The sequence below is a fragment of the Dromiciops gliroides genome, chromosome 1, assembly GCF_019393635.1.
Source record: "Dromiciops gliroides isolate mDroGli1 chromosome 1, mDroGli1.pri, whole genome shotgun sequence".
Taxonomy (NCBI): Eukaryota; Metazoa; Chordata; class Mammalia; order Microbiotheria; family Microbiotheriidae; genus Dromiciops; species Dromiciops gliroides.
In genome coordinates this window covers 602,778,599-602,806,022 of record NC_057861.1, presented here as the reverse complement: position 1 = coordinate 602,806,022, position 27,424 = coordinate 602,778,599, and the positions used below count along the sequence as shown (strand labels likewise).

The 27,424-nt window shown below is 37.0% G+C and overlaps 1 protein-coding gene across 10 annotated transcripts in view; it reads right to left on the bottom strand.

Moving 5' to 3' along the window:
- AGTPBP1 (ATP/GTP binding carboxypeptidase 1) overlaps window positions 1-27,424 on the bottom strand; it is a 212,696-nt gene that overhangs the window by 164,953 nt on the left and 20,319 nt on the right. For 9 of the 10 annotated variants that reach the window (XM_043963888.1, XM_043963895.1, XM_043963953.1 and 6 more), the window contains exon 2: window positions 23,297-23,373. In XM_043963888.1, coding sequence (XP_043819823.1) covers window positions 23,297-23,328 — 32 coding nt within the window. In that variant the 5' untranslated portion in view covers window positions 23,329-23,373. Of the gene's footprint in view, window positions 1-23,296; window positions 23,374-25,298; window positions 25,660-27,424 lie in introns of those variants that run through there. The other variant, XM_043963905.1, reaches the window with a different exon arrangement.

The window sequence follows — 27,424 nt, the reverse complement described above, 5'->3', positions numbered from 1 at the left end:
ACACTTACTAGCTGTGTGACCCTGGGCAAGTCACTTAATCCTCACTGCCCTTCAAATAGATAGATAGATAGATAGATAGATAGATAGATAGATAGATAGATAGATAGATAGATAAACAGATAAACAGATAAACAGATAAATGAAAGTTGAATAGGAATATGATAAGCAAAGATGGGGAGAGATGACGTTCCAAGGACCAAAAAAAAAAAAAAAAAGAGGAAAGGTACTGGAAAGTCCTGATCTCATAGCTAATTTTAGTTATAGAAGTACCACTATTCTAAGTTCAACTTCAAACTCTCATAGAATATCTTGGGGTCATACGTTTAGAGCTAAAAGACCTCAGAGGTCATCTAGTCCAAACCCCTTGTTTTGTAAATAAAGAAAGTAAGGCCCAGAAAGTTTAAATGACTGAACCAAAATCACAAGTGGCAGAATTTGGATTTGAACCCACATTTTGACTCCAGATTCAGCATTTATTCCACCTAATCATGATATTATTAATATTTTTAGTAAAAAGCAATTTTAGTAGAGACACTATTTGACAAAGTTACAATTCCACTAATCTCAAAGTAAAGACTCCAGAAAATGTAGATTTAAAACTAGTATTAGAGAATAAGATGTCTAAATAGTTTAAGCTACTACTGCAGAAAGCAGTTAGCAACGTATTAATTTAATGTGAAAATTCTGAGACTAAAAAGTCTTAAGAAAAATTTTTTCACTTTAATTGAGAATGTTTGTTAATTTTAAGCTAATAAAATATTCATACTATCCAAAAATATCTAAGAAGCAAAAAAGATCTGCATATAAATCTGTTTAGTACATATTTAGTCATCAAAACAAATTTTAAAAGGCAAAATTTGATCAACAACAATGAAAAAATACATCATCAAAAAGTTCTGCATAAAAGTAAATGACCCCTTCTCTTCCTTCCACAGCCATCCCACGCTGGCTCAATATCATCAGAATAATTTTCTTATGTATGATATAAAAAGGGCTTCCATAGTAATTAGTCTCAGATCAGTGATTAGTGTCAAACTCAGATCTGATACTAATTACTGTGTGAGCATCAATGAGTCATGTAGTCAGGTAGTCAGGTAACAAAGGTCCTTTTCAGCTCAAGCTATTCCAAGGTCTTTGATGGTGTTTTTCAAACAGCTAAAGTAGATGTAATCACTAGAGGGCAGCACTCTCTTTGGAATGATTTTATACAGAGGCATATCCTGGGCTGAAGCATAAAAAAGACAAAAATTCAGGCTGACTTTCCTAGGGCTCAGAAACATCTTACTGGTGACCAAAGTACTATTGCTAATGTTCTTGTCCTGATGCCCCCCAGGATACACCTGCCTTAAGAAAGGCACTTCGACACAGATTATACTAAGAAGCTGGATGAAAATGATTATGTAATGAGCTATACATTATGACAGAGCAGAGAAAGAGCCAACTAGGAAGTCAAGAAAAACTGGGTTCAAGTTCTACCTCTAAAACATTTTGACTGGATGACCCTAAGCAAATTCCTTAAATTCTGTATTTACAGAGAGTGGAAACCACAGGTCTGATACAAAATAAATGAACTCACACTGACCATCAGTCTTTGATAATCAGTCATTATTGCAAAAATCTAAACTATTAACAAAAGTCCAAAGTATAACTTGAAGATTTATCTAGATGAAAATTAAATTCGACAATATCTAAGATCCTTTTGGGCTCTAAATTTATAATCCAATAATCAACCTTTCATGATATATTAAAATATTTAAGTTTCTTCTAACCAACCCTTGTCATTTAATAAATCTATCTGCTGACAATTTTTTTCTAATGTAAGTGGATGTAAAAATGTTAAACATTTTACTATTCAAGCCAAAGACTTATATTTAAATTATTTTATGTAAATTATACTAATTTGTCTGAATTTATCATTTATTTTTATTAATACATCACTTTTTAGGTTGTTCAGTTGTTTCAGCCATGTTCAACTCTTCATGACCCCATTTGGGGTTTTCTTGGCAAAGATACTGAAGTGGTCTGCCATTTCCTTCTCCAGCTCATTTTACAGATGCGGAAGTGAGTAAAACAGGGTTAAGTGATTTACCCAAGATCACACAGCTACTAAGTGTTTTAGGCCAGATTTGAATTCAGAAAGATGAGTCTTTCTAACTGGTAGTATCCACTGTGCCACCTAGCTATCATCTTCACAAACCTCACACAAGTAGAAATTACAAGCTTCATTATTTAATTCAGAGTTGCTTACTAGGATGTTGGTAAACAAAGATGTTTATTAAGTTAGGTTGTATCTTTTATATTCTTTTCTATAGCCTGCCTGCCTCCCTCCCCCACCCCCACCCCCACCCCCATCTCTCTCTCTCTCTCTCTCTCTCTCTCTCTCTCTCTCTCTCTCTCTCTCTCTCCCCTCCCTCCCTCCTTTCCTCCCTCCCCTTAGTAGACAGTGCCTTCATGCAGTCTATGGTGCCCAGCAATGCCTCGAACAATTCCTGCCCTCAAAATGTAACTCCAGTGCTAAAGGTAGCCTATACCTGATTTACAATATAATAATTCATTTCTCTAAGCAAATGAGTCCCGAATTTATGTATTTGGCATTAATCTCTCTCCTAAGGTCCAATTACACATTTCCAACTGACATGGGGACATCTCTACTTGGATGTTGCACAGTCATCTCAAACAATATCCCAAACAGAGCTTAATCTTTCCACTTTCACTTAATCTTTCCCTCTTGCCACTTCCCAAACCCACCCGTTTTTATAGTTTGTTTTTTTGTTTTTTGTTTTTTTTGTAGAGGGTACCACCATTCTTACAGACTACCAGGTCCACAACTTTACTGTCATGTTCTGTTCTTCACTTTGATTCATCCCCATAGCCAATAAGTTGCCAAATCTTGTCAAGTCCATCTATTCAATATCTCTTTCATGTCCCCTCCTCTCTACTGATAATAGCCGCCCTAGTACAGTATATCAGACTCCTGCCATAGCTTCCTAAAATTGTTGTCCTTCCATCAGTTCTCTCCCCTCTCTAATTAGTGGTCCTCAAAACTTCCAATAAGTCTGACAGTCTGACCCTCCAACTCAAGAAACTTCAGTGGCCCCTTTAAAATAAAATATAAACTCCACTGTTTGGCACTTAAAACTCTTCAAAATTTTGTAGTATCCCAAACTTTTAGTCTGTTTACACAACACACACACACACACACACACACATATCCAGCAAAATTAGTATAGTCTAGTCACTCTCCTCCAGATCTGGAACATTTTCCCTCTTCTTCTCTACTTTCTGGAGTTCCTTACTCTCTTCACAGTTGAGCTCAAGTGTCACTTCCTTTAATAGACCTTTACTGGTTCATCCACGTGTTAGTATTCCCATTATTGGTATTTTTAATATATTCTATATATTAAAATAGCCCTTGAACATGTTATAGCCTTACACCCTCCCCCTGACCCCAAAAGTAAAATACAAGTTATTTTGTGGCAGGGACTACCTCAGTTTTGTATTTGTAGTACCAATACCTAACACTGTGGCTGGCACACAGCCTTCTGAGGGAAAAAGAAACACAGGCCTTCAAGACTTTCCTTCCATCTGCCCCCGCATCTCAAGTTGCACTTATCTCCTAACTGATATCCAGTCACCCCTGGGAAGAGATGAGGCCCTTTAATGATCAGCATAGTCACAAATGGTCACTTGTAGGTTATCATCCACACCCCATTTCCCATCTCCCACCACCTTATTTCTTATTCCCATCACCCTCAATCCTTCGATAGCAAATTCTCAACCAAATGTTACCCACTCTTTCCACTGTGCCTTCTGTATCTGCTCTACTGGCAACAAATGTGCTTTCATCTTAAATCTTTTTCTCTCCCACTCCTTTCATCCTTTGGCTCTCACTGAGATGTGGTTTCCCGTAAGGATACAGCCTCCCTAGGCATCTTTTCCAATCATGGCTGTACTTTTACTTATTGCCTTTGGCTCACAGGTCAAGGTAAGGGAGTTGAAATACTCTTTGCCCCCTCTTGCCACTTCCAGGTTCTCCCTCTACTCCCAACCCTCCTTCTTTAAGGGCCATACAATTCACATCTTCCACCTAATCAACATCCAAGTAACTGTTCTCTACAAAACTCCAGGATGCTCCCCTTCCTTCCTCAATTAGTACAGTACTTCTCCCCTACTCCTGCCCTCATACCCAAAGACTTCAACATTACTGACACTCCTTCAAACACTGTAACTTCCCAAATCCTCAACTTACTCACTGTCTATGACCTACTTCTCCATTCGACCTTAGTCACACACAAAGATGATTAAATCCTTGATCTTGCCATCACTCACAACCTCCATGTTCAAGAACTCTGAAATTCCCTTATCTGATTACAATCTATTGGTTCTCTACCTCTCCCTCTTCTCTCCTATACCCAGCACTATCCTTCATCTACTCTGTTACCTTCAATCCCTTGATGCTTCAGTTCTCTCCCAGGCCATCTCCCTGCACTTGTCATTCTCTCCCTTCTTCAGCATTATTACCCCTTGGTAAACCAGTTCAATTCTGCACTAATTGAGTCCCTGGCCCCCTGATCATATCATATCATTTATTAAGGCTTCTGCTTTGGATCATTCACACCATCCACCGCCTTCCCCTACCATATATGTGTTGCTGAAGTAAAGTGAAGAATATCATGCAATCATTCTGATTTGAGTTCTCTACAAATTGATGCTACACAATCTCAATTGGGCCCTCACTGTTGATAGGCAATTCTACATTTCCCTCAAAAAATTCAAAATCCCACTCACTATAGTGACTATTCCAAACCTTTTTATTCTCCAATCTCCTATGACTCCTCCCCCTACTCCCTCAGCTAAAAACCTTGCCATGTTTAACTGAAAAAACTGAGACTATTTGCCAAGGGTTCTATCTTCTCTCCTCTACCTCATCTCATGTCACTCAGATACCCTCTGCCATGATCCCTTCCTTCACTCCTGTCTTATATAAAAAGTGGCTATACTCCTGGCCAAGGTAAACCCCACTAACTACACAAAGAATACCATTCCATCCCATTTTCTTCAGCAAACTGACCCCTCTGCCAACCCTAATCTCACTTATCTTCAGTCCCACTCCCATATACTTTTTTTTTTTTTTAGTGAGGCAATTGGAGTTAAGTGACTTGCCCAGAGTCACACAGCCAGTAAGTGTTAAGTGTCTGAGGCCGGATTTGAACTCAGGTCCTCCTGACTCCAGGGCCGGTGCTCTATCCACTGCGCCACCTAGCTGCCCCCCATATACTCTTTTATCTAGTAACACTGGCCTTCTTGCTGTTATACCAACAAGACACTCCATCTCTCAGCTCTGGGCTTTTTCTCCAGCTGTCCCCTATGTCCAGCAATGTCCAGCAATGCTCCTGCTTACTTGCTCCCCTAGGCTTCCTTCAAGTTCCAGCTAAAATCTTACCTTCTACAATAAGTCTTTCCCAATACCTCTTAAATTCTAGTGTCTTCCCTCTGTTAATCATCTCCAATTTAATCTGTATATATAGCCAATTTGTACGTATTTGTTTGCCTGTTGTCTTCTACTGGGTTGTGACCTTGTTGAGGGCAAAGACTGTTTTTTGCCTTTCTTTGTATCCCTAGGACTTATAGAAGGCACTTAATAAATGCTTATTGACTGACAGCAGGTGTTTAATAAATGTTTGTTCATTGATTATTCTGGTGAATTAATACAGTCCTGTTTTAGTGGGTGATGAGTATGCCCTCCTAAATAATACTCACTGGTCTTTAAATGCCAAACAGAGAGAGAGGGAAGGCAACAAACATTCTGTGCACCTACTTGTGCCAGGCACCATGCTAAGTACTTTACAAATATTATCTCATTTGATCTCACACTCAGAAGAATATGTATTTTGTCCTAGAAGCAAAAAAGAGCCCCTAGAGCTTCTAGAACAGGGAGTGACATGGTTAGAGCTGTAATTTTGGAATATCAAGTTAGCAACAGTGTTAGCAACTATGATAGATTGGAGTGGGGGGGACTGGATGGAATGAAGGGAAATAAATTAGGAGACTATTACAAGGCTACTTAGAGACACCAAAGGAGGAAAGGACAATGAGGATGGATCCTGATGTGGCCATAAAAATGGGCTTTCACATGGAGACTTCTGATTAACAAATGGTTCATTTCCTACATCTGCCTGTAGACTTTTCTGAAACATAGAAAGATCCCACAATTCTTAAGGACAGGGAATGATGTCTTAATTATATCTGTTGCAGCCTTTTACACATAGTATTTAAGAAATTATTTTAGAATAAATGAATCTGGGTTGAGGATCTAGATTTTTTTAAACCCTTCCATGCTTTTTAGGAAAGTAAAAGAATGGATGATGGCCAACAGTTCGCCACTGACTGAGCCCCATGAACACTTTTAAATAAATAAATATTTGTTAATTGAGTACAAAGCTGGGATTAAAAAGATGAAAAAGTACATGGTCCTCGCCTTTCAAGGAACTTCATATCTAATGTAGGGATGGGAGGGCCAGCCAAACAAATCATGACACAAGGTAGTGTGTGTTAAGAGGGATTTAATGTATTAAGTTGCCCCTTAACCTTAAATCTTTCCCTGGAGACCATGAGAGCACTGCTGGCTCATCCTATTACCCCCAACCTCCAGAAAGGCAGGAGGAATGAAGCAATATTTGGCCTAAAAGGAGAGGAATCCTGAGGATGACGTGGGTGCAGACATGGCCAGGTGGGTGGAGAGGTACATGATAGAAAGAACTGAATCACATGCCAGTTCCCATTCTAATGTTGTTGTGTTTTTTTAATTAAAGGAAAGTCTATAGGAGCATTTTAGGTAGATCCTCTATAAAGCATTTTGTTGTTGTTGTTGTTGTTGTTTTTGTTTCTTTATTCGTTTTTTGCTGGGCAATGAGGGTTAAGTGACTTGCCTAGGGTCACACAGCTAGTAAGTGTCAAGTATCTGAGGCTGGATTTGAACTCAGGTCCCCCTGAATCCAGAGCCAGTGCTTTATCCACTGCGCCACCTAGCTGTCCCCTATAAAGCATTTTTTAAAAGACATGGATAAAATTACATTTATTCACTAAAACATACCTACTTTAAAAATACCTCTTTAGGCTCTTTAATTTTGTGGAGTTGATATTGCACCTATTCAGTTTTAGAATCCTCTTATCTCTTAAATTAGTTTAATTGTTTTGAATTTATATTATAAAAAGTATCACAGTTCTCCAAGTCTAATCCTAGCAATACCCATCAGGTAATGGGAAGTCAATAGTACCTGTGTGACTTATCAAATCACTTCTCCTCTGAGACTGAATTTCCTGATTTGTGAAATGAGAGTTGTATTAGGATCGCTTAAGATCCTTCCAATTCTAAATACTAACATTTCTTGCCCTTGCTAAGACAGAAAACACATGCATACACATAAACACTCACAATCTCATGAAAAAAAAAATTCTAAATATGATCACAAAATCTTAAGCATTGGAAATAACATTATTCACATACAGTTCAAATTTAATTGAGTGAGTAGAGAAATAGTAGGAGGGGCAGCTAGGTGAAGCAGTGGATAAAGCACCGGCCCTGGATTCAGGAGGACCTGAGTTCAAATCTGGCCTCAGACACCTGACACTTACTAGCTATGTGACCTTAGGCAAGTCACTGAACCCTCATTGCCCCACCAAAAAAAAGAAAGAAATAGTAGAAATACACAGAAATATACATGACCAAGAAAGCTCAGCAGCAAGAGATAGAAAGAGAAATTCCATATAAAGTAATGGTAGACAATATAAAATACTTGGGAGTCTACCTGCCAAGACAAACCCAGGAACTCTATGAACACAATTATAAACACTTTTCACCCAAATCAAATCAGATCTAAATGACTGGAAAAACATCAATTGCTTATGGATAAGCCAAGCTAATATAATAAAAATGACAATTCTACCTAAATTAATTTACTTATTCAGTACCATATCAATCAGACTACCTAAAAATTATTTTATAAAGTTAGAAAAAAGAATAACAAAATTCATCTGGAAGAACAAAAAGTCAAGAATATCAAGGGAACTAATGAAAAAAGATGAACAGGAAGGTGAGCCAGCCATACCAAATTTGAAGCTATACTATAAAGCAGCAGTCATCAAAACTATTTGGGACTGCCTAAGAAATAGAGTGGTGGATCAATGGAATAGGTTAGACATAGGAGACACAGTAGTAAATGACTATAGTAATCTAGTGTTTGATAAACCCAAAGACTCCAGCTTCTGGAATAGGAACTCAGTATTTGACAAAAATTTCTGAGAAAACTGGAAGACAGTATGCTAGAAACTAGGCATAAATCAACATCCTACACCTTATGCAAAAATAAGGTCAAAATGGGTTCAAGATTTAGACATAAAAGGTGATACCATAGATAAATTAGGAGAATAAGGAATAGTTTACCTCTCAGATCTATGGAAAAGAAAACAATTTATGTCCAAACAAGAGATAAAGAATATTATGAAATGCAAGATGGAAGACTTTGATTACATTAAATTAAAAAGGTTTTGTACAAACAGAAGCAATGCATCCAAAATTAGAAAGGAGGCAGAAAACTGGGAAACAATTTTTTCAGCCAGTATTTCTGATAAAGGCTTCATTTCTAAAATATATAGGGAACTAAATCAAATTTATAAGAATGTAAGTCATTCCGCAATTGAGAAATGGTCAAAGGATATGAACAGGCAGTATTCTGATGAAGAAATCAAAACTATCTATTGCCATATGAAAAAATGCTCTAAATCACTATTGATCAGAGAGATGCAAATTAAAACAACTCTGAAGTACCACCTGACACCTATCAGATTGGCTAATATGACAAAAAAGGAAAATAATAAATGTTGGAGAAGCTGTGGAAAAATTGGAACACTAATGCATTGTTGGTGGAGCTGTGAACTGATCCAACCATTCTGGAGAGCAATTTGGAACTATGCCCAAAGGGCTTATGGGACTATTCATAACCTTTGACCCAATGCTACTACTGCTAGGTCTGTATCCCAAAGAGATCATAGAAGAGTGAAAAAGACCTACATGTACAAAAATATTTATAGCAGCTCTCTTTGTGGTGGCAAAAAATCGGGAATCGAGGGAATTCCCATCAATTGGGGAATGGCTAAACAAGTTGTGGTATACTATTGTTCTGTAAGAAACGATGAGCAGGAGGAGTTCAGAGAAATCTGGAATGGTTTACATGAACTGAACCTGAGAGGAGCAGAACAAGGAGAACATTGTACACAGCAACAGCAACATTATGTGATGAACAATGGTGACAGACTTGGCTTTTCTCAGCAGTGCAATGATCCAAAACAGTTTCAAAGAACTCATGATAGAAAATGTTCTCAACATCCAGAAAAATGAATTGTGGATTATGAATGCAGATTGAACCATACTGTTTATACTTTGGGGATGGTTTTTTTCCTTCTTTTTTGAGGTTTTTCCCTTGTGCTCTGATTCTTCTTTCACAAGATGATTAATGCAGAGATGTGTTTGATGTGATTGTACATATATAACCTATTTCAGACTGCTTTCCATCTTGGGGAGGAAGGGAAAGGGAGTGGGAGAAAAATTCTGAACTGAAAATCCTATGAAAACAAATGTTTAAAACTATCCTTATATGTAACTGGACAATAATAAAATACTTTTATCTATTTTTTTAAAAGAAATACAGAGAAATAATAAAAACTATCTCGAATATGTATTTATGGCTTAAGATTTAAAAGGTTTTTTAATAATTATTAGGTTTTAGCTTAAGTCTGACTTCCCATTTTACGAAGAAAACAAATACTACAAATAGTAATTTAGAAGTGCTTAACTTCTGAGAGAAATCGATTCACAAGTTAATCTTGCCTAATATGTATTAATTTCCTTCACCTGTAATTGGACATATAGATTCTTTTCTCCTCTAACATATATCTCATCAAAGAAGTATATATGAAAGTGTATATGAATTTAATAACTGCTTTATACAGCAGTTAGATATATTAACATGAGATCAATAATCTTCTAACTAGGAAAGGAAAATAACCACTTTCAGTCTCTCTTATACAATGCTTAGGGGCAGGTAGGTGGCACAATGAATAGAACACTAGCCCTGAAGTTGGGAGAACCTGAGTTCAAATCTCACACTAGCTATGTAACCCTGGGAAATTGCCTTAAAACATATGGGGCCATCTCCACTTGTCCTAATGTATATATTGCCATTGGACCCAGATGGCTTTGGAGGAGAGAATAACTTTGAACAGCCCTTCCTTACTTAAATCCAATTCATTGCAAATCAAGACATCACTTCCCAATGTCATGGTCCTTTTCCTCTTCAAGAATTAAAGATAAACAACACAATACTTGAATGAATAGAAAGCTTTTTGTTTAATAATAGTTTCTGGCTCAGGACCTCTATTGTTAGATTTTTTTTAATTATTAAAAAAGAGCCAGTCAGTCACAACCATTTGTTAAGTACCTACTCTGTGACAGGTACTGTGCTAGGTATTGGGGATACAAAGAAAGGCAAAAGAAAGTCCCTGCTCTCACAGAGCACACAGCGTAATGAGGAAGACAACATGCAAACAGCTAGGTACAAACAAGAGATATCCTGGATAAACTGCAGGTAATCTCAGAGCAAAGTTACTAGCATTAAGGGGAACCAAGAAAGACTTCTTGATGAAGGTAGAATTTTAACTGAGACTTAAAGGAAACCAGAAGATGAAGGTAAGAAGGGAGAGCACTTAGAGGCATGGGGGACAGTTAGTGAAAACACATGGAATCAGGAAAGGACAGTGTTTTGTGAGGTATAGCAAGGAGGGGAGTGTCACTTTATTGCAGAGTATATTATGTAGAGAAGAGTAAAGTTTAAGAAAACTGGAAAAGTAAGAAAAAAATATACTGATTACAAAGGATTAAGAACCAAACAGAAGATTATCCTCAATAATATTTTAAGGTATATAAAAATAAAATATATAAGATTACAAAGGAAATCAATGATATAGAAATAAAATTCTAAATATATTGAAAAAACAAGTTTCCAATTATGCACAGTTAACAGCAACATCATATGATCAACTGTGATAAACTGTTCTAGCTCTTCTCAGCAATACCATGATCCAAGACAATGCCAAAAGACTCATGATGGAAAATGCTCTCCACATCCAGAAAAAGAACTATGGACTCTTGGAGGGGGGGGTGTCATTTCTTTTTTCTTGTGGTTTTTCTCATTTTTTCTGATTCTTCTCTCACATGACTAATATGGAAATATGTTCATTATAAAGCAATATTAGATTGCTTGCTGTCTTGAGGAGGGGAGAGGGAAGTGAGGGAGAAAATTTTGGAATTCAAAATATTACAAAAATGAATGTTGAAAACTATATGATATGGGGTTGAGATATATAAAGGAATTTGGGACTATTAAAGTTTAAACTGGCCAGCTAAACTAAAGTATGGACATTCCTGAGAAGTAAGGGAGATAAACCCATTAGGCATGGCTGCTTCCTGATTGCTTCCAGGGGACAGAAGAACTCCAGAAGTTTGGACCACCACCTCTCATTCAAGCCTTTCGTCACCCCATCTGTCCACCCCATCTACCATCTATAAAAGGTTTTGACTTTCCTCTGTTCGAGGCAATAGGCATATCTCAAAGGATCATGTCTCTGAACCATCTCCCCTGGAGAGAAGTCCTTGACTTCTCTCTTGGTCCCCTTTCTCTAGCACCTAAATAAAAGACAATTTTATTCTAATTGGATTTGTGTGCCAGAGGGTGTACTTCTTTAAAGAACACCTAAGGACCCCCCACCACTAATTTCCCCATGACACTATCCTTACATATAATTGGGAAAAAATAAAATAAAAATACTATTTTTTTTTAAAAAGAAAGAAAAAAAAGTTTCCAGACCTCAGGTTAAGAACCCTTGTTTAGCTGCAAGTTTTATCAGGTAGCTATTTTGGTCAAAAGAATTATTACCTGGTGGCCAATCCTTCCAAATTTAGGTCAATAGGTCCTTCCAAATTTAACTTGGTTAAAGGAACAACAAATACACACTTTTTGGGGCCACACTTGAGAGTTTTCCATTTTAATAGGACCTATCAGAATTTAGGCTCCATTGACACTAAAGTACCTAGGATCACTTTAACATCACAATGAAACAACATGTGTTTATAATTTTCAACCTCAATAAAACAAAAATACTTCCAAGCTAATTGGCAAGGGGAAAAAGTTTTAGATAAATCATTTCTGCAATCATTTATTAAGTATCTATTATGTGCGAAGCCCTAGTAATAGAGGAAGACAAAAAACAAACAAAAACCCAACCTCTGCTCTCAGGGCAAAGGCTAATGAAGAAGACAATATGCAAACAACTATGTTGTGAGATTAAAATTGGATATTAGATCATAAATCTCCCCTACTTAACCTTTCCCTTAATTTATCTCCCAGACTAGTAAATGGAAGAAGCTTCTGGTTTTCTAGATAGAGCCTTTATTGTATGGTAGTCACAAGGTGATGTTGATTAGAAGGATAGGAAAGTAGAAATACAATACAAATCATCTTAAGTCTAGGCTTAGTCTATATTCTGTATAAAACTCACCAAAACCCAAGGCCACTTTTGGGGAGAGAGACTGAGTCAAGCGCGTGCTGTTAACCGAGAGCTAGGCCGAGTCAAACTCCAGTCCGCTTCTGTCTGTGCAGCGCAGCCAGGAGACCAGCGGAGCAGGAAAAAGTCCCACTTCCGTTCTCTCCTTGCCTTTTCAGCTCGCACCCCGGAAGTCGAGTGCATAGCAGGCAGTCTGACATGCGCAGCAGGCGCACTGGCATGCGTAGCTCATGCCATTGGTCTCCTCCCCAAAAGGGTGGTCCTTAAAGAAAAACTGGCGTCTTTCAGTTATCCTAACCGACTGTTAAGGAACTTTCATATTTTTTTACCACAATGTACAAACGATATATACAGGAAAATTAGAGTTCCCTCAGAGGAAATGCCCAATTTTTTGCTAATCATTTTCTTATCTCTGCGGTCACTTCATGCTAATTGTCTTGGCAACTGCGAGTTTTTTTGGTTTTTTTGGTTTTTTTAAGTGAGGCAATTGGGGTTAAGTGACTTGCCCAGGGTCACACAGCTAGTAAGTGTTAAGTGTCTGAGGCCAGATTTGAACTCAGGTACTCCTGATTCCAGGGCCGGTGCTCTATCCACAAAATGTGCGAGTTTTACACTTGTCAAATGCATAATTTTTTCCTCTCCAAAAAGGAAAAGAAGCTGACAGTGGGTATAAAAGTGAGGCTCTGCTGCTTATGCCCAGCACTTAAACGTAATTAGCCCTTTCTTCTTCCACCTTCCTTTCCCCTCCCCAGTAACACTGGCGTCCTTGCTGTTCTTTTCACATGACACTCCATCTCTGAACTCCAAACATTTTTTCACTGTCGCCCATGCCTAGAACTCTCTTTCCTCATCCCTGCCTCCTGGCTTCCCTGCCTCCTTCATGTTTCATCTCAAGTCCTCCTTTCTACACAGAGCCTTTCTTTTCCTGTCTTCCTTACCTTTACTGCCTTCCTTCTAAGACTACCCATGACATAACCCTTATATCTTATTTGTACATAGTTGTACACATGTTTTTCCTTTCTGCCCCACTCCATTAGACTGCAAGGTTCTTGAAAGTAGGGACTTTATTTCCCCCAGGCTTAGCACAGGGCCTAGAACAAAGAAAATATTTCATAAACATTTAATGACTTGACTTTGTTAGATAAAAAACTCTTTTGATAGAATGAGTAAATATTCAGTCTAGCACACAAATTTTCATGCAGTTACAGATGACATTCCATCTCTTATCTTAATGGCTTTTCACTGCCTGTCCTCTTGTTTAGAATGCTTATTATTATTAATACAACTCTCATTTCACAAATCAGGAAATTCAGTCTCAGAGGAGAAGTGATTTGATAAGTCACACAGGTACTATTGACTTCCCATTACCTGATGGGTATTGCTAGGATTAGACTTGGAGAACTGTGATACTTTTTATAATATAAATTCAAAACAAGCCACTGTGAGAGAGACTTGGTCCTCCTCAGTGTGCTTTGCTACTCCTACTTAGCCCTCACGCTCCCTGAACACTAAAACACTAAGATTTGGTTCCTGACCTTCTGCTCTTTTTGTACACTCTGTCCCTAAATGTCATCCTCCTCCCCAAAAATAGAGGGGGAAAAACCCTACCATAGAATTATGTTGTTTTACTTGGGGGGGTTTATTAAGGGAGGGAGAGGGGGAGGGGGATGCTGTAACTTTTGAAAACAACAAAAGCTTTAATTAAAAGTTGAATCTGAGGGATAAAAATTGGAAACCAAAACTACCAATAAAAATGTTTATTACTTTCAAAAATAAAAAAATGAGCAAATGTTTCCAGGCCAAAAAAAAAAGTTGAAACTAGTAAACAGATATGTGAAAAGACTTATGATCTTGCCACACCAAACTGTTCATTAATGTAATAAAGAAAAATCTGGGAAGTTAGAAGAACCATACATTCTAATTAAGTGACAGCACGGTGAAAAGTGAGCCAGCCTCTGATTCAGGAAAACCTGAGCTGAAGCCCTGTCTCTGACATGTATTAGCCATGGGACCATGGGCAAGTCACTTAATCTCCTGGCATCCCCAGCAACCTTCAAAAGCTAAAAATTACAGATAAGTTGTGAATTTGCATAGGTAGAAAATGTTTCCACAATTGGAGCACCACACAAGGATGAAATAAATGGGCCAGAATCCAAAGACCCATCTTACCTCCCTGTCCCATGCACATACAGAAAATTTTCCTATCATTCTTTAAATATTACAGGATCATACATTAGAACTGGAAGAGACATTAGAGGCCATTTAACATCTAACCCTTTTACAGATGAGAAAACTAAAGTCCAAAGAGATTAAGTGACTTGCCTTAGCTCATAGAGATAGGTAAATGACAGAGGCAAAATTTGAACCCCAGTCCTCTGACTTCAAAGCTTTTTCTACCATACTACATTGACTCATACATAGTACAGTTATTATATTCATAAACAAATTCTTTTATAAGCAAGCTATATTAGAGCCAGACATTGGTTTAAAATAAAATTTGAAGTTATATATTAACCATTCTCTTCATGTTGTTAAAAATATCAATTAATCATTTTGTATAAAATTATAAAAATAAGGCCACCAGGGGCAGCTAGGTGGCGCAGTGGATAGAGCACCGGCCCTGAATTCAGGAGGACCTGAGTTCAAATCCAGCCTCAGACACTTAACACTTACTAGCTGTGTGACCCTGAGCAAGTCACTTAACCCCAATTGCCCCGCAAAAAAAATTAAAAATAAGGCCACCAAATTTTTAGTGATGCAACAAAAAAGGCTGAAATATTGAATTTATGTAAAAACAAAAGAACTTTTCATCATATTATATTTGGGTTTAACAATTCTAATAACTATTGCTCCATCATTACATGATTTCTTCTAACAGAGAAGTTGGATAAAAGAATTATCTGACTCCAACATTAAAAAAACAAGCCATTATATGTAGCAGAAGACCTTCATCCACAACAGGAGTGCTTATCAAATTTGTAAGTAACACAAAGTCTGCCCTTAAGGAGCTCATATTCTATTGTCACATATATTAAATTAGACATACAAAATAATTATGGCAGGGAAGCACTTGCAACTAGGGAAATCAGGAAAGGCTTCTTGTAGAAATTGGAAATTTTTCTAAATTTTGAAGGTAATTAGGGATTCTAAGAGACCGAGGGAGAGGGAAAGCATTCTAAACAAGAGGACAGGCAGTGAAAAGCCATTAAGATAAGAGATGGAATGTCATCTGTAACTGCAAAAAGGACAGTTTGACTAGACTGAAGAGTATGAAGAAATAGGTATGGGGGGTAAAGTACATATACAAGGCTGAAAGGTTGTTTGGTGACAGACTATGAAGTACTTTAAATTTCAGTAGTACTGACTCTGGGCAAAAGGGAGCCACTCCAGATTGTCAAACAAGAAGATAATGTAATTCTGACCTGTGCTTTAGGAATACTATTTTGGCATCTGTATGAAGGATGAAATGAATATGGGAGAATTTTTGGGGAGGAAGACCCATTAGAAGGCTATTGAAATAGAAATGAGGATAGCCCAAACTAGGGTAGTAGATTAGATGGCAGATGTATCATGCTGTAGAAATGACAAAACATGACAATTAATTGGATTTAGGAGGGAAGAGGGTGTGAAGAAGAGTGAGGAGTCAACAATGACATTGAGGTCAAAAGCTTTGGTGACCAGAAAGATGGTGATGAACAAGAGAGGAGGGGTGGATTTGGAAGGAACAATAATTCATTCTTGTATTAGAAAAGTTAAATTAGAGATACTTAAGGAACATCTGTTTTAAAATATCCAAAGGGCAATTGTTGTTGTGTGACTGGAGTATAGGAAAGAAATTGGGGATGGATAAAAAAATCTAAGAGTTCTATGTATAAAGGTGATAACTGAACACATGAGAGAAGAACCAAAGTGTAGAAAAAGAAGAGGGCACTAGTTATATCAATGACGAGAAGACAAGATACAGAGATAATCTAGCAGAAGAAACCGAGAGGGGTATCATATAGCTGGGAAGAACCAAGAGGCATCTGTATCATGAAAACCGAAAAAGGAAAAAGTACTCAAGTTTAGAAATTGGTCAACAGCATGAAATACAGAAGGCAAAAAGGAAGACTCTTTGAGAACCCAGGGTCACTGCCCCACCACTGTAAGACACTGCAATATGACTGTTAATGAGGCATATAACACATTTTAGAAAAACATTCATCAAAAATAGTTTTAAATGAAAGACAAAGCTGGAAGGAAACTTGAGATAACCTGGCATAATCTTTTTATTTTAACTGTATTCACACTTGAAGTAATTGAATTTCCCTGAAAATCAAAACTCATGTAGAGCATCTCATTTTCCCCAAAATGAGGCTGAATACATGAAATGTTACTCTATATAACTCATTCCTTTCTTGCTGATGAGAGGAGAGAGAATGATAAGGCAGCATGGCATGGTAGATAGAGGACTGGACCTGTAGTCAGGAAGACCTGGGTTCAAATTCCACCTTGGACACTTACTAGCTGTGTGACCCTGGGCAAGTCACTCAACCTCTCTGTGCCTCAGTATCCTCATCTGTAGAATGAGGGAGTTGGACTCGATGGCCTCTAAAGTCCCTTTCAGCTCTAAATCTATGATCCTATGATAGCTGGCAGAATGAAGATTCAAAATTATCTCAACAGGATGGGACAATGAGCTGAAACAAACAAAAAAAGATGAAATTTAATAGGGATGAATATAAAGTCTCACATTTCTTTAAAAAAATCAACTGAACAAGGATAGTATAGAAGAAACCTAATGGCAATAATTTGTTTTTCTTAAATTTTCATTTTTATTATGAACTTAAACATCAATAAACATATAAAAAGGAACAGAAAAGTAAGTGTAGTGTTTGTCTGAAACTGTGGGCTTCTACTACATACAGTTTGGTAAAGAAGGAGAAGCTAAGTATATAATAAATTTAACATGAGTAACCAAACTGTGTCCTCTTCTGACCCTCTCCCAGCTCTCCTCATGGCACTACTTTACATGGAAAAAATCTGAGGCATTTATTAACTAAAATCCCAATGTGATGGTCTTGCTTACTAAAAAATCTTGGTCTATCTCAATAGAAGTACAGCACACCAAGGAGATACAGTCACATCACTTTTGAGTTGAAAGGAATCTTAAAGATCATCTAGTCTAACCTCCTAGGATTTTTTTTAATAGATAAGGAAAATCAAACAGTGAACTGCTATGGTCACAAAGCTAGTCAGTGGAAGACTACTGGAACCTGATACAAGATAAGTAGCTCTCACACTAATGGTGAACTTCAAAGGAGAAAGTGAGATAGCATAATAAATAGTAAGCATTATTACAGTAAACTTAAATTTTATTTGGAGAAAAATCCATACATAGTATCCACCCTATTCTCTTATTTTTGTTTTACTAAGCATCTTCCCACAGGGAATCACAGTATATCAAAATTTAAAAGACTCTCTGGGGCTATTTGAGCTAACCAATGCCTTAATCAAAAATCTTTTCTACACACTACCAATAAGTCACAAGAGTATTATGGATTCATGTTCAAAGTGTCATAATAATATAGATTCAAACTCAAATAGCATAGGTTTATGACACTTTGATGTACTTTTTTATAATATTCTGTGTTATAGTCATCTATGATTATATCTCAATCTTCACAAAGGCTCACCTAAATTTTGCAATTCCTTCATTGTCTAGTATGGTGTTCTACACACAATAGGCACTTTATTAAATGCTAACAGAAAATTAATTAGAATATGCTTAATTTTATTATTATTTTAATAAAGTGCTTTTTTATTTTTAAAAAATCTGCTTAACATAATCACAATTTTTAGAGTTGGAAGGGACCTTAAAAGTTATTTAGTCCAACTCAAAAAGAATAGCATCAGAATGACAAAACACTCAGTTGGGAAGGAAACAAATGGTAAAATAACAGGGAAATAATATCACAAGTATGATCTCCTTCCCCTCTTCCTGAAGTAGTTGGAGAAACAAGACCTTCCAGCTTCATTACTGGAGGGAATTCAAGTTCTAGGCAGGGAGGACACCCTGTGAAAGGGCCCATAGTTGGTAGATGGACTGTCTTGCTCAAGGAACAGCTAAGAGGCTAATGTTACTAAATAAAAGAGTACCTGTTGGGAGGAGAGGGAAGAGGAACATATATGGTATAAGAATATGGGAAGTGGGTAGGAGGAGATTAGGAAGGGCTTTGAATACCAGAAGACTTTATGTTTGATCCTGAAGGCAATAGGAAACCACTAGAGTTTACCGAGTAGAGGAGTGACATGGTCAGACCTGTGTTTTGAGAAGATCCTTTTGACAGTTTGGAGGTTGACAGAAAAACCTGCAGGTAAATGAAATGGTCCAGGCATGAGATGATGAGGGCCTACACCAAGGTGATGGTAGTATTGAAAGAGAAAAGAGAATATCTAAGACATGTTGTGAAGGTGAAGTTGACAGTGCTTGGCAAACGATTGGATAGGGGATGTGAGAAAGCGAGGATTATATCTAGGTTGCAGGCCTGCGTAATTAGGAAGACAGGGGTGCCCTCAACAGTTGTAGGGAAGTTTGGAAGGGAAAAGGATCGCATAAAAATAAGGAGTTCACTTTGGGGCATATTGAGTTTTAGATGACTACTAGACATCTAATTAGAGATGACTGAAAAACACTTGGAGATGTGAGGAGGAAGGTCAGCTGAGAGGTAAGGACTGGATAAGCAGATTTAAGAACCATCAGCATAGAGATGATCATTGAATCTATGGGAGCTGATGAGATCACCAAGTAAAACAGTACAAGAGAAGAGGGCCCAGAACAGTCTTGTGGCATACTCATGGTTAGAGGGTATGACCTGGGTGAAGATCCAGCAAAGGAGACTAAAGAGCAGTATGGTAGGTAGGAGGAGAGCCAAGAGAGAGTGGTATCATGTAAACCTGTAGAGAAGAAAATATCCAGCAGAAGAGTATGTTTGACAATGTCAAAGACAGCAGAGAGATCAAGACGGATGAGAACTGAGAAAAGACCGTAAGATTTAGCATTAAGAGACTGCTAGTTGGGGGCAACTAGGTAGTGTAGTGGATAAAGCACCAGCCCTGGATTCAGGAGGACCTGAGTTCAAATCTGGCCTCAGACACTTGATACTTACTAGCTGTATGACCCTGGGCAAGTCACTTAACCCTCACTGCCCCACCAAAAAAAAAAAAGAGACTGCTAGTAACTTTGAAGAAAGCAAGAGAATACTAAATACATTGACCTAAAGAAAGCAAAAAGAAGGGCTGATGAAATAATGAACATTTATTAAGCATTTCCTGTGCACAAAGTATTGTATTAAGTGCTAAGGATACAAACAGAAAAGAAGAGACAGTCCCTGCTTTCAAGAAGCTTATAATATCATGGAAGAGATAACATATATAGAAAATTTCAGCTTCATTCAAGTCAGTTTAAAAGGTCTATAGGATATAGTAGCAAGTTAAATAATTTCCATTGATAAAACCAAGCATATTAAATTCTGAGGTTGAACCATTTAACAATGGCACATGGTGAGAACCTTCTTCTTTTGGTCTTTAGTAGTGGCTTCTGAGGACGGGGTTAGAATTCCTGCACACTGTCAGATAGGGAAGCGTTGCTTCCCTGAATCATGGCTATGGTGGCAGTACTGAACACAGAATCAGTGGTGTGGGGCTACTGTTATTCCCAGAACTCTTGGGCTTGAAGTCCTGATCTGTCTCCATCGGGGTCTAAGGGCAGGTAATGGTTGAGGCAGCAGCAGTGGTCTGACTTGCCTAGAACATGTCACTTCCTGTCTCTTTTACTGGCCCTGATCCTTTTGATAGACTGGTGTGCCTGTCCTGAAGGGGACAAATGGGTAGGAGTTGTTGGAAATGATCCTCCCCTTCTCCACAGGAATTATTTTCCTGGATGATGATTATAGGATCTGGGCTGGAAACAGAGTCAGTAGTCTGGTTCATGTTACTAACTAGTGGGAAATATAACTGGGGAAGTAAGGTATAACCAGCTCATGAAAGGGCCTTGAAAACTAGACAAAAGAATGTAGACTTTATCCTGTAAGAAAGAGACATTAAAGGTTCCTGAGCAGGGGGTAGGGAGAAACAAATGCAAAAACAAGCAGATACTATTACTAAAAGGCTACTACTATAGTATGATGAGAGATAGGAATAAGAGATAAGAGATGGGGACAGAGAAGAAGCAGACATTCTGAAGGAAGTGACTATTTAATCCAATCCAAACATATATTACAAAAGTCCTTGTTTTCAACAGTTCGATCAATCAATAACACCTGCTATGTGCCAGGCATTGTGCTAAGTGCTAGAGATATAGAAAGAGGCAAAAGATAGTCTATTGTGGAGATGGACAAGATGGAAGATAAACTGATGACAAAGTTTCTGACAAGTAACTAAAAGAATGGAAGCACTGTTAACACATAAAAGGAAGTTATATAAATTGTAGGATGGGGAAAGAGAATGAATTTAGTATTAGAACTTAAGTGGTGGGGCAGCTAGATGGCGCAGTGGATAGAGCACTGGCCCTGGATTCAGGAGTACCTGAGTTCAAATCCGACCTCAGACACTTAACATTTACTAGCTGTGTGATCCTGGGCAAGTCACTTAACCCCAATTGCCTTACTAAAAAAAAAAAAAAAAAAAAAAGAACTTAAGTGGTGATGGTACAGAGAAACAGAAAATTGGGGTGGGGGTGGGGAGCATTGGTGATAGAGGACTAGATCCCAAGTAAGAGGTTAGAACTAGAGTAGACATGTGTATATATGTAAAAACATGCAAATTATTCTCTATTTGTCTGAACAACACCACAAAATTTTATTACTGTCAACTTCACTATTTCGTGTGTATATGTCATATCTCCCAACTTAGAGTATAAGTTGATTGTGGACAAAGTTGTGGACACTTTGTCAAATTTTAAACTAGTATTAAGCTCTTATGTGCAAGTACTATGGCAGGCATTTTATTTATGCTTTTGTAGCCCTTACAATTACATGCCGGGCATATAAGAAGTATTCAATAAATATTTGTTAACTGCTAATTGGTATGGATCAGTGACCTCATTAAGGTGAGCACTCCCTCCACACCTTCTCATCCTATGTAATTCTTGTCCATGTCCTTTCATAAATCCACTATAGAGAATCTATTAATATTGGAGTCCTTTTCATAATCATGTGGGGTTTTTTAAATATTTCATAGATATCAGGACATTTGATCTGTCCATCTATAATCTTTCAGTGTACGTGACCAACCCACCTCCTTCTCCAGTCATACATGTATTTGATCTTCTTTTATGCCACTTTTCTATAAAGTTGTATTTCAAAGTAATAGTTCATATTTATGTAGAACTTTCTAAAATTTTAAGTGCTTTCCTCACACTAGCCCCATAAGATAAGCAGTATAAATCCTTTTACAAAGGAAGAAATAGGCTTAGAGAGATTAAATAATTTATCTGTCCACTGTCACACAATTCAGTCAAATGTTGGAGCAGGATTTGAATCTAGGTCTCCCAATTCCAATTCTAAAGTTCTTTTCATTATATCACACATATCCTTAAAGAGCAATTCAGAAAAGAAATCAGAGATTATTCCTTACCAAACTGCTGAAGGTTCTGAAGTGAAAAATTAAGTTTTTCTTTGCCATTCTTTCTTTGCTATTTCTTTCGCACTCTATTACACAGCAAATATCTCCTTCAGCTAAGTGTGCCAAAGAAGAGGCTTCACAAGGATTGCATGGAGTAAGAATTTTGTTTTTCTTCAAACTCCCCCAAAGAAACAAAAGCCCAAAGGGAACAACTGGAGTTATAATCTACACAGGAAAGAGAAAATTTTCCTACTATAAAAATATCTGATTTGAATTATCTATACCAGCTTCACAGATTTATTCATGCTTGGAACAAAGTAGTGAAAAGTACATGTTTCTTCCTGATAAAATTCATTTAGAACCTTGATTATTAATTGAATAAAGAAATGTTAATGATTCACAGAAGTTACATACACTAAAACTTCAGGAAACAGTTTTACTTTAAAGATCTTCAACTGCAAATGATTTAATGGGCAGATTTGACCATATTAGTTATTTTGGCATCTGTAGAAAAAAATGCTACTTTTGAACTGAATCTACCAGAGAACATATGTGAAGACAAATTCTTCTTTCATTTGGAAATTTCACAAGTATATGAAGTTAAAATATTTGATGAGTATAATAAACTTCATTAAGGAAACCTAATGTGATTTTAAAATATATTCTTTATTCACAAAGTAATCCCATGCATAATATGAAACTATATATGCACATAGATAATACATATATTCTGTTTTACATATACTAAAATATTAAAAATTGATATTACCTAATTCAATAAAAGAAATGCTTCACCTGCATGGTATCTTTAGTGAGCCATGAAAAAATTTGGAATAAGGGAAGTAATGCACACAAAATGTGATGACTATTAGTATTTGTACTGGAGTTTTTTTAAATTTACATGTTCTCACTTAGAACAATGTTGAATAGGTATATTTTTCATATAAAGTCAGTGGAGTAGTGTGTTTTCATTGAATATTCTTCATATAAAAGGAAAAAATAGCTTCAAAATAGTTTTCCTTATACTACGTGTGTTTGTATCACTTATATATGATCATAGTTGAACTTACAATACCTTTTTTCTGATAGCACTTTTAATTTGTTCATCTTGACAGTTACTTCTTCATTTCAATAATTCTTCATTTCAATAATCTAGAAGGGAAAGATAACATCAAAAACATTTATACATTCATTTCCAGTATGTTGGCAATTTTAGTACATTGAAATATCCTGAAATTATGAAGAATAGCTAATAAAACAGAAAATACAAAAATAGTGTTCATGGGTTACATATTCCCCCAAAGATACTGGAATCTATCTTCTACAGTGGCTAAATTCTTTAGAAACAGACAAGGGAATGGCAGCAAAATCTTAGGGAGATGGATATTTTCAACTATTTAACAGAATATAGATAGCATGGCTTAGTGGATAGAGACCTCCTTGGAGTCAGATTCCTGCGTATAACATATACTAGCTTTGCTACTATAGGCAAGTGAATTAGCCCCTCAATGCCCCAAGACAACTTTCTAAGATTAGAAATCATAGACAAGTTGCAAGTCTCCATTAATGGAAGGAATTTTCATGCTGGAAGTCCCCCATACTGATAAAATCATGTCAATAAATAATAATGATAATGATAATAGAATACTCTTTTATAACTTAAGGTGAAAGTTGCTCTTTCTCCTTCTTCCTCCAAGAAGCCTTGCCAGAACATTTGTATAAAAAGTGACATCTCCCTCCACTGAACTCCTCCAACACTATTTGTCCATTCTTTTTATCTGAGGATTAACCATTTAGTCTAGATACATATTTTACCATATTAAATTGTTCTCTCTCACAATTCTGATTCTTGTTCATATCATGGTGTTCTATGATTCAGTCACATGGCATAAATAAGACTGTTATTAAAAAGGTAAACTTTTGTAGCAGCCAAAAGTATGTGATCATTTAAAGTGAGCCACAATTTTCCAAATGTAATCCAGACTAATTTCTTTCTCTTGGTCAATTCTAAGCCCACTCATTGTAAAGGTATAACACCAGTATGAACAAGTACTCAATGTATTACTCATCTAATGACATTTCATAGTCTGGCCAATATATATTGTTCATCCACTTTAGTTTTTTGTGTGAGAATAACTAGGCCAACCTTGAATGACCACAAAGCTCATTTAAAAGTCCCTGTAGTGTTCTGGGAATTTAAGCAATCAACACAATGTTTTCCATAAACAGCAGCTTGTGCAGAACTTCTCCATCAATAAGGAATTATTTTCCTATTGAGGAAAATGTTAATTTTGCAAATGTAGCGGTAAGGGTATTGATCAGGAAATTTCTAAACAAACTGTCAGGTGAATGAAATTACAGGATGTATGGAGAAGATGTCAGAGACTATAAAATGTAAGGGTGTGGTCCTCTCAGAATTTGATCCATTTACACGTAGGTCACTGACCACTGGCTCAAAGTAACTGATAAATGGCTAAGAGTATCACACATGCCCCAAGTGTCCTAGATAAAAAAAAAAAAAACAAGTTAGCTCTGCTCTAACCCTATCCTACACCACTTCCTGGCCAGCTCCAGGCCATGTTGCCAGCTCTCCAGCCTTCACCCAAATAAGTAACTGAAGCTCCTACTCCTGTGACCTTGGGCCCTAAGTGAACATTTCACCTTAGCTCATCCAATCTCAGTTCCACCACACCTATTCCATGCCGTGTCAATGCTGTGTCAATAAGCATTACCCTCCCCACCCCAGCTTTCCAAATCTAGTTAAAACAGTAACTAAAACAATACTACCATATCCTTAAATGTTAATCTACTGCCTTATTGTTCCAATCACCATTTTCTCTAATTTCCTTATTCAAAACAATCCTCTTTGGCCACCATTCTTTGTGCTGTCCTCTCCTTTAGAATTTAAACTCTTAGAGGATGGAGACTGACTTGATCACTTGTATTGGAATACCCAGCACCAAGCATATAGTAAGCATTTAATGTTATGCATTCATTCATTCAGAGGCAGTGAAAAAGAAAGTCAACTATGGAGGAAAAAGCCAGTTCTTAAGGAAGCTCTTGAGAGTTCTCTTCACCTTTATCCTCATGTCCTTGGGGAGTACAGCAGCAAACAGCAGAAGGGACAAGGACAAATTTCTCACAGCACTCTCATCAGAAATGCCATCTTACAACAGATGAATATGGTCACATCCACTGGAGCAGAGTACAGCTGCAGTCATAAAGGGTCAGTGAGAGGAACTGAGAGTCCAGCACCTCAACCTGGACTCTACTGAGGAAATAGCAGACCCACAAACCAAGGTCCCTGTGTGGACTCTGGCTCCTTTCAAAAGCGTTTAACAGTATCTTGGTCAAGATGTTAACTAAGTCTGAAGCTGGAAGTGGTATTGGCTACTACTGTCAAGCAATAAAGCAACATCTCTTGGAGCAGCATCCAGCACTAAGCAGTGAAATGATAAAAAGGAGAGTCTGTAAGACTGTGGAGACCCTGAGAGCAGTCAATAACCCTGCAGCAATGGCAGTATGAATTGTCCCTCCTTGAATATGCATTGGCCACATGTGTTTCCTTTGTGGGTGCCTCTCTACTTGTTAACTCTATGTGCATCCACTGGATGTATTTGTGAGAGAATACACCTAAAGTTGAGGAGGGAGATGTCTTATAACTACTGTAAATACTATGTCATTTTAGTAAATGTTTTTGTTTTAACTAAATTGTGTTCTCTGGCTGACCAGAGACAAAGTAAACACAATAGTATTAGCTTATGAGCTATAAAGTTTTAGGGTTATAGACCCTACAAAGTACCTGTCACCTTGAGCAGTCATCCCAGGGAAGGACTCAAGCTGCCAGACTTCAAGGGCATTCTAGGCAAGCATATTTAATGAGGATATACTTCTCTATTTTTTATCTTACTTGATGTCATTCCATGGTTTCACATATCACAGAATTTTCTCCAATCTTGATATGTAGAATTGTATCTCCAAGTTTTTAAATTTTAAAATAGTATACAAATATGTTTATCACATGGACATTTTTTAGTGTGTTAATGCCATTTGAATATGAAATATTCAATATTTAACAAATATGAATATGAAAATGAACTTGATTAATTTCTACCACCAGATTTACTGAGTGACATGATTTTTTTATATACATTCCTAACTCATTGCATGACTAAGTGTGGTTTGATTAAGGGAGACAGAGGGAATTATCACTAAGTGGTTTGTTCTTAAATTTTGTATGAAGTCCTAGGTTTTATGTTGTGTAGCAAAGTAAGCTGGGATATTCAATCGTATAATGAAACTCTCAATATTAGTAGACTTCTGTCAGTTGCAGCAAATATCATTATTGCTTCTAATCCTATTTTCTCTAGTGCTTAATACTTTATAATTGTTGGTATACAATAATTACTCTTACTGTGTCTTATAATTATAGTCAATCATTTTGTTATATATGAAAAACTAACATTTAAATTCAGAGACTAAAGTTTACTCCTATAATTCTGAAAGCATATGAATTATGTTTTGGTTGGGAAAAACTGATTAGGATAATTCTTCTGCCCCTCATTTGTGATCTGTTGCTTCTTTTAGACTACTAACCAAATGGGTATAGGAATTTCATATTCATAGTATGCCATTCTTAGTTCTATGATTTGGAGAGAGTAAAATGATCATTCAACAGATTGCTCAGCAAAAATATCCAAAAAATCATTACTTCAATCAATCAACCAGTATGTATTAAGTGCCTACTATCACCTCCTGAATCAAAAAATAAAATCCTGTTTGAGGTTCAAAGCCCTTTATAATCAAATCCCCCAAGCAGATACAACAAGCAGAAAGAATGAAACAATATCTCTACTTGCAGAAGCTTACATTCCAATGAGAGAAAAAGGCAGAAGCAGAAACAAAGATAAAGATATCGATATATAGATTACATATACACATATATGCAGATATAGACATAGATATATACTTATACACACTTAGATATATTTGCACATATCCACACACACAGCACAAAATGTTTTCTAACCCGGGTCCATCTTGCAACTCTGACTTGTAATAAAGCTTTAATTTGCTATGGAAACTTTCTTCTCTAAAGAAATCAAAGGCTGGATCACTCAACTTTGTTCTTCAGGAGTAGGGAACCTCTTCCCTCTAAGTCTCCAAGTCACTGACCAGGGCTGGGACTAGGATCCTCACCACC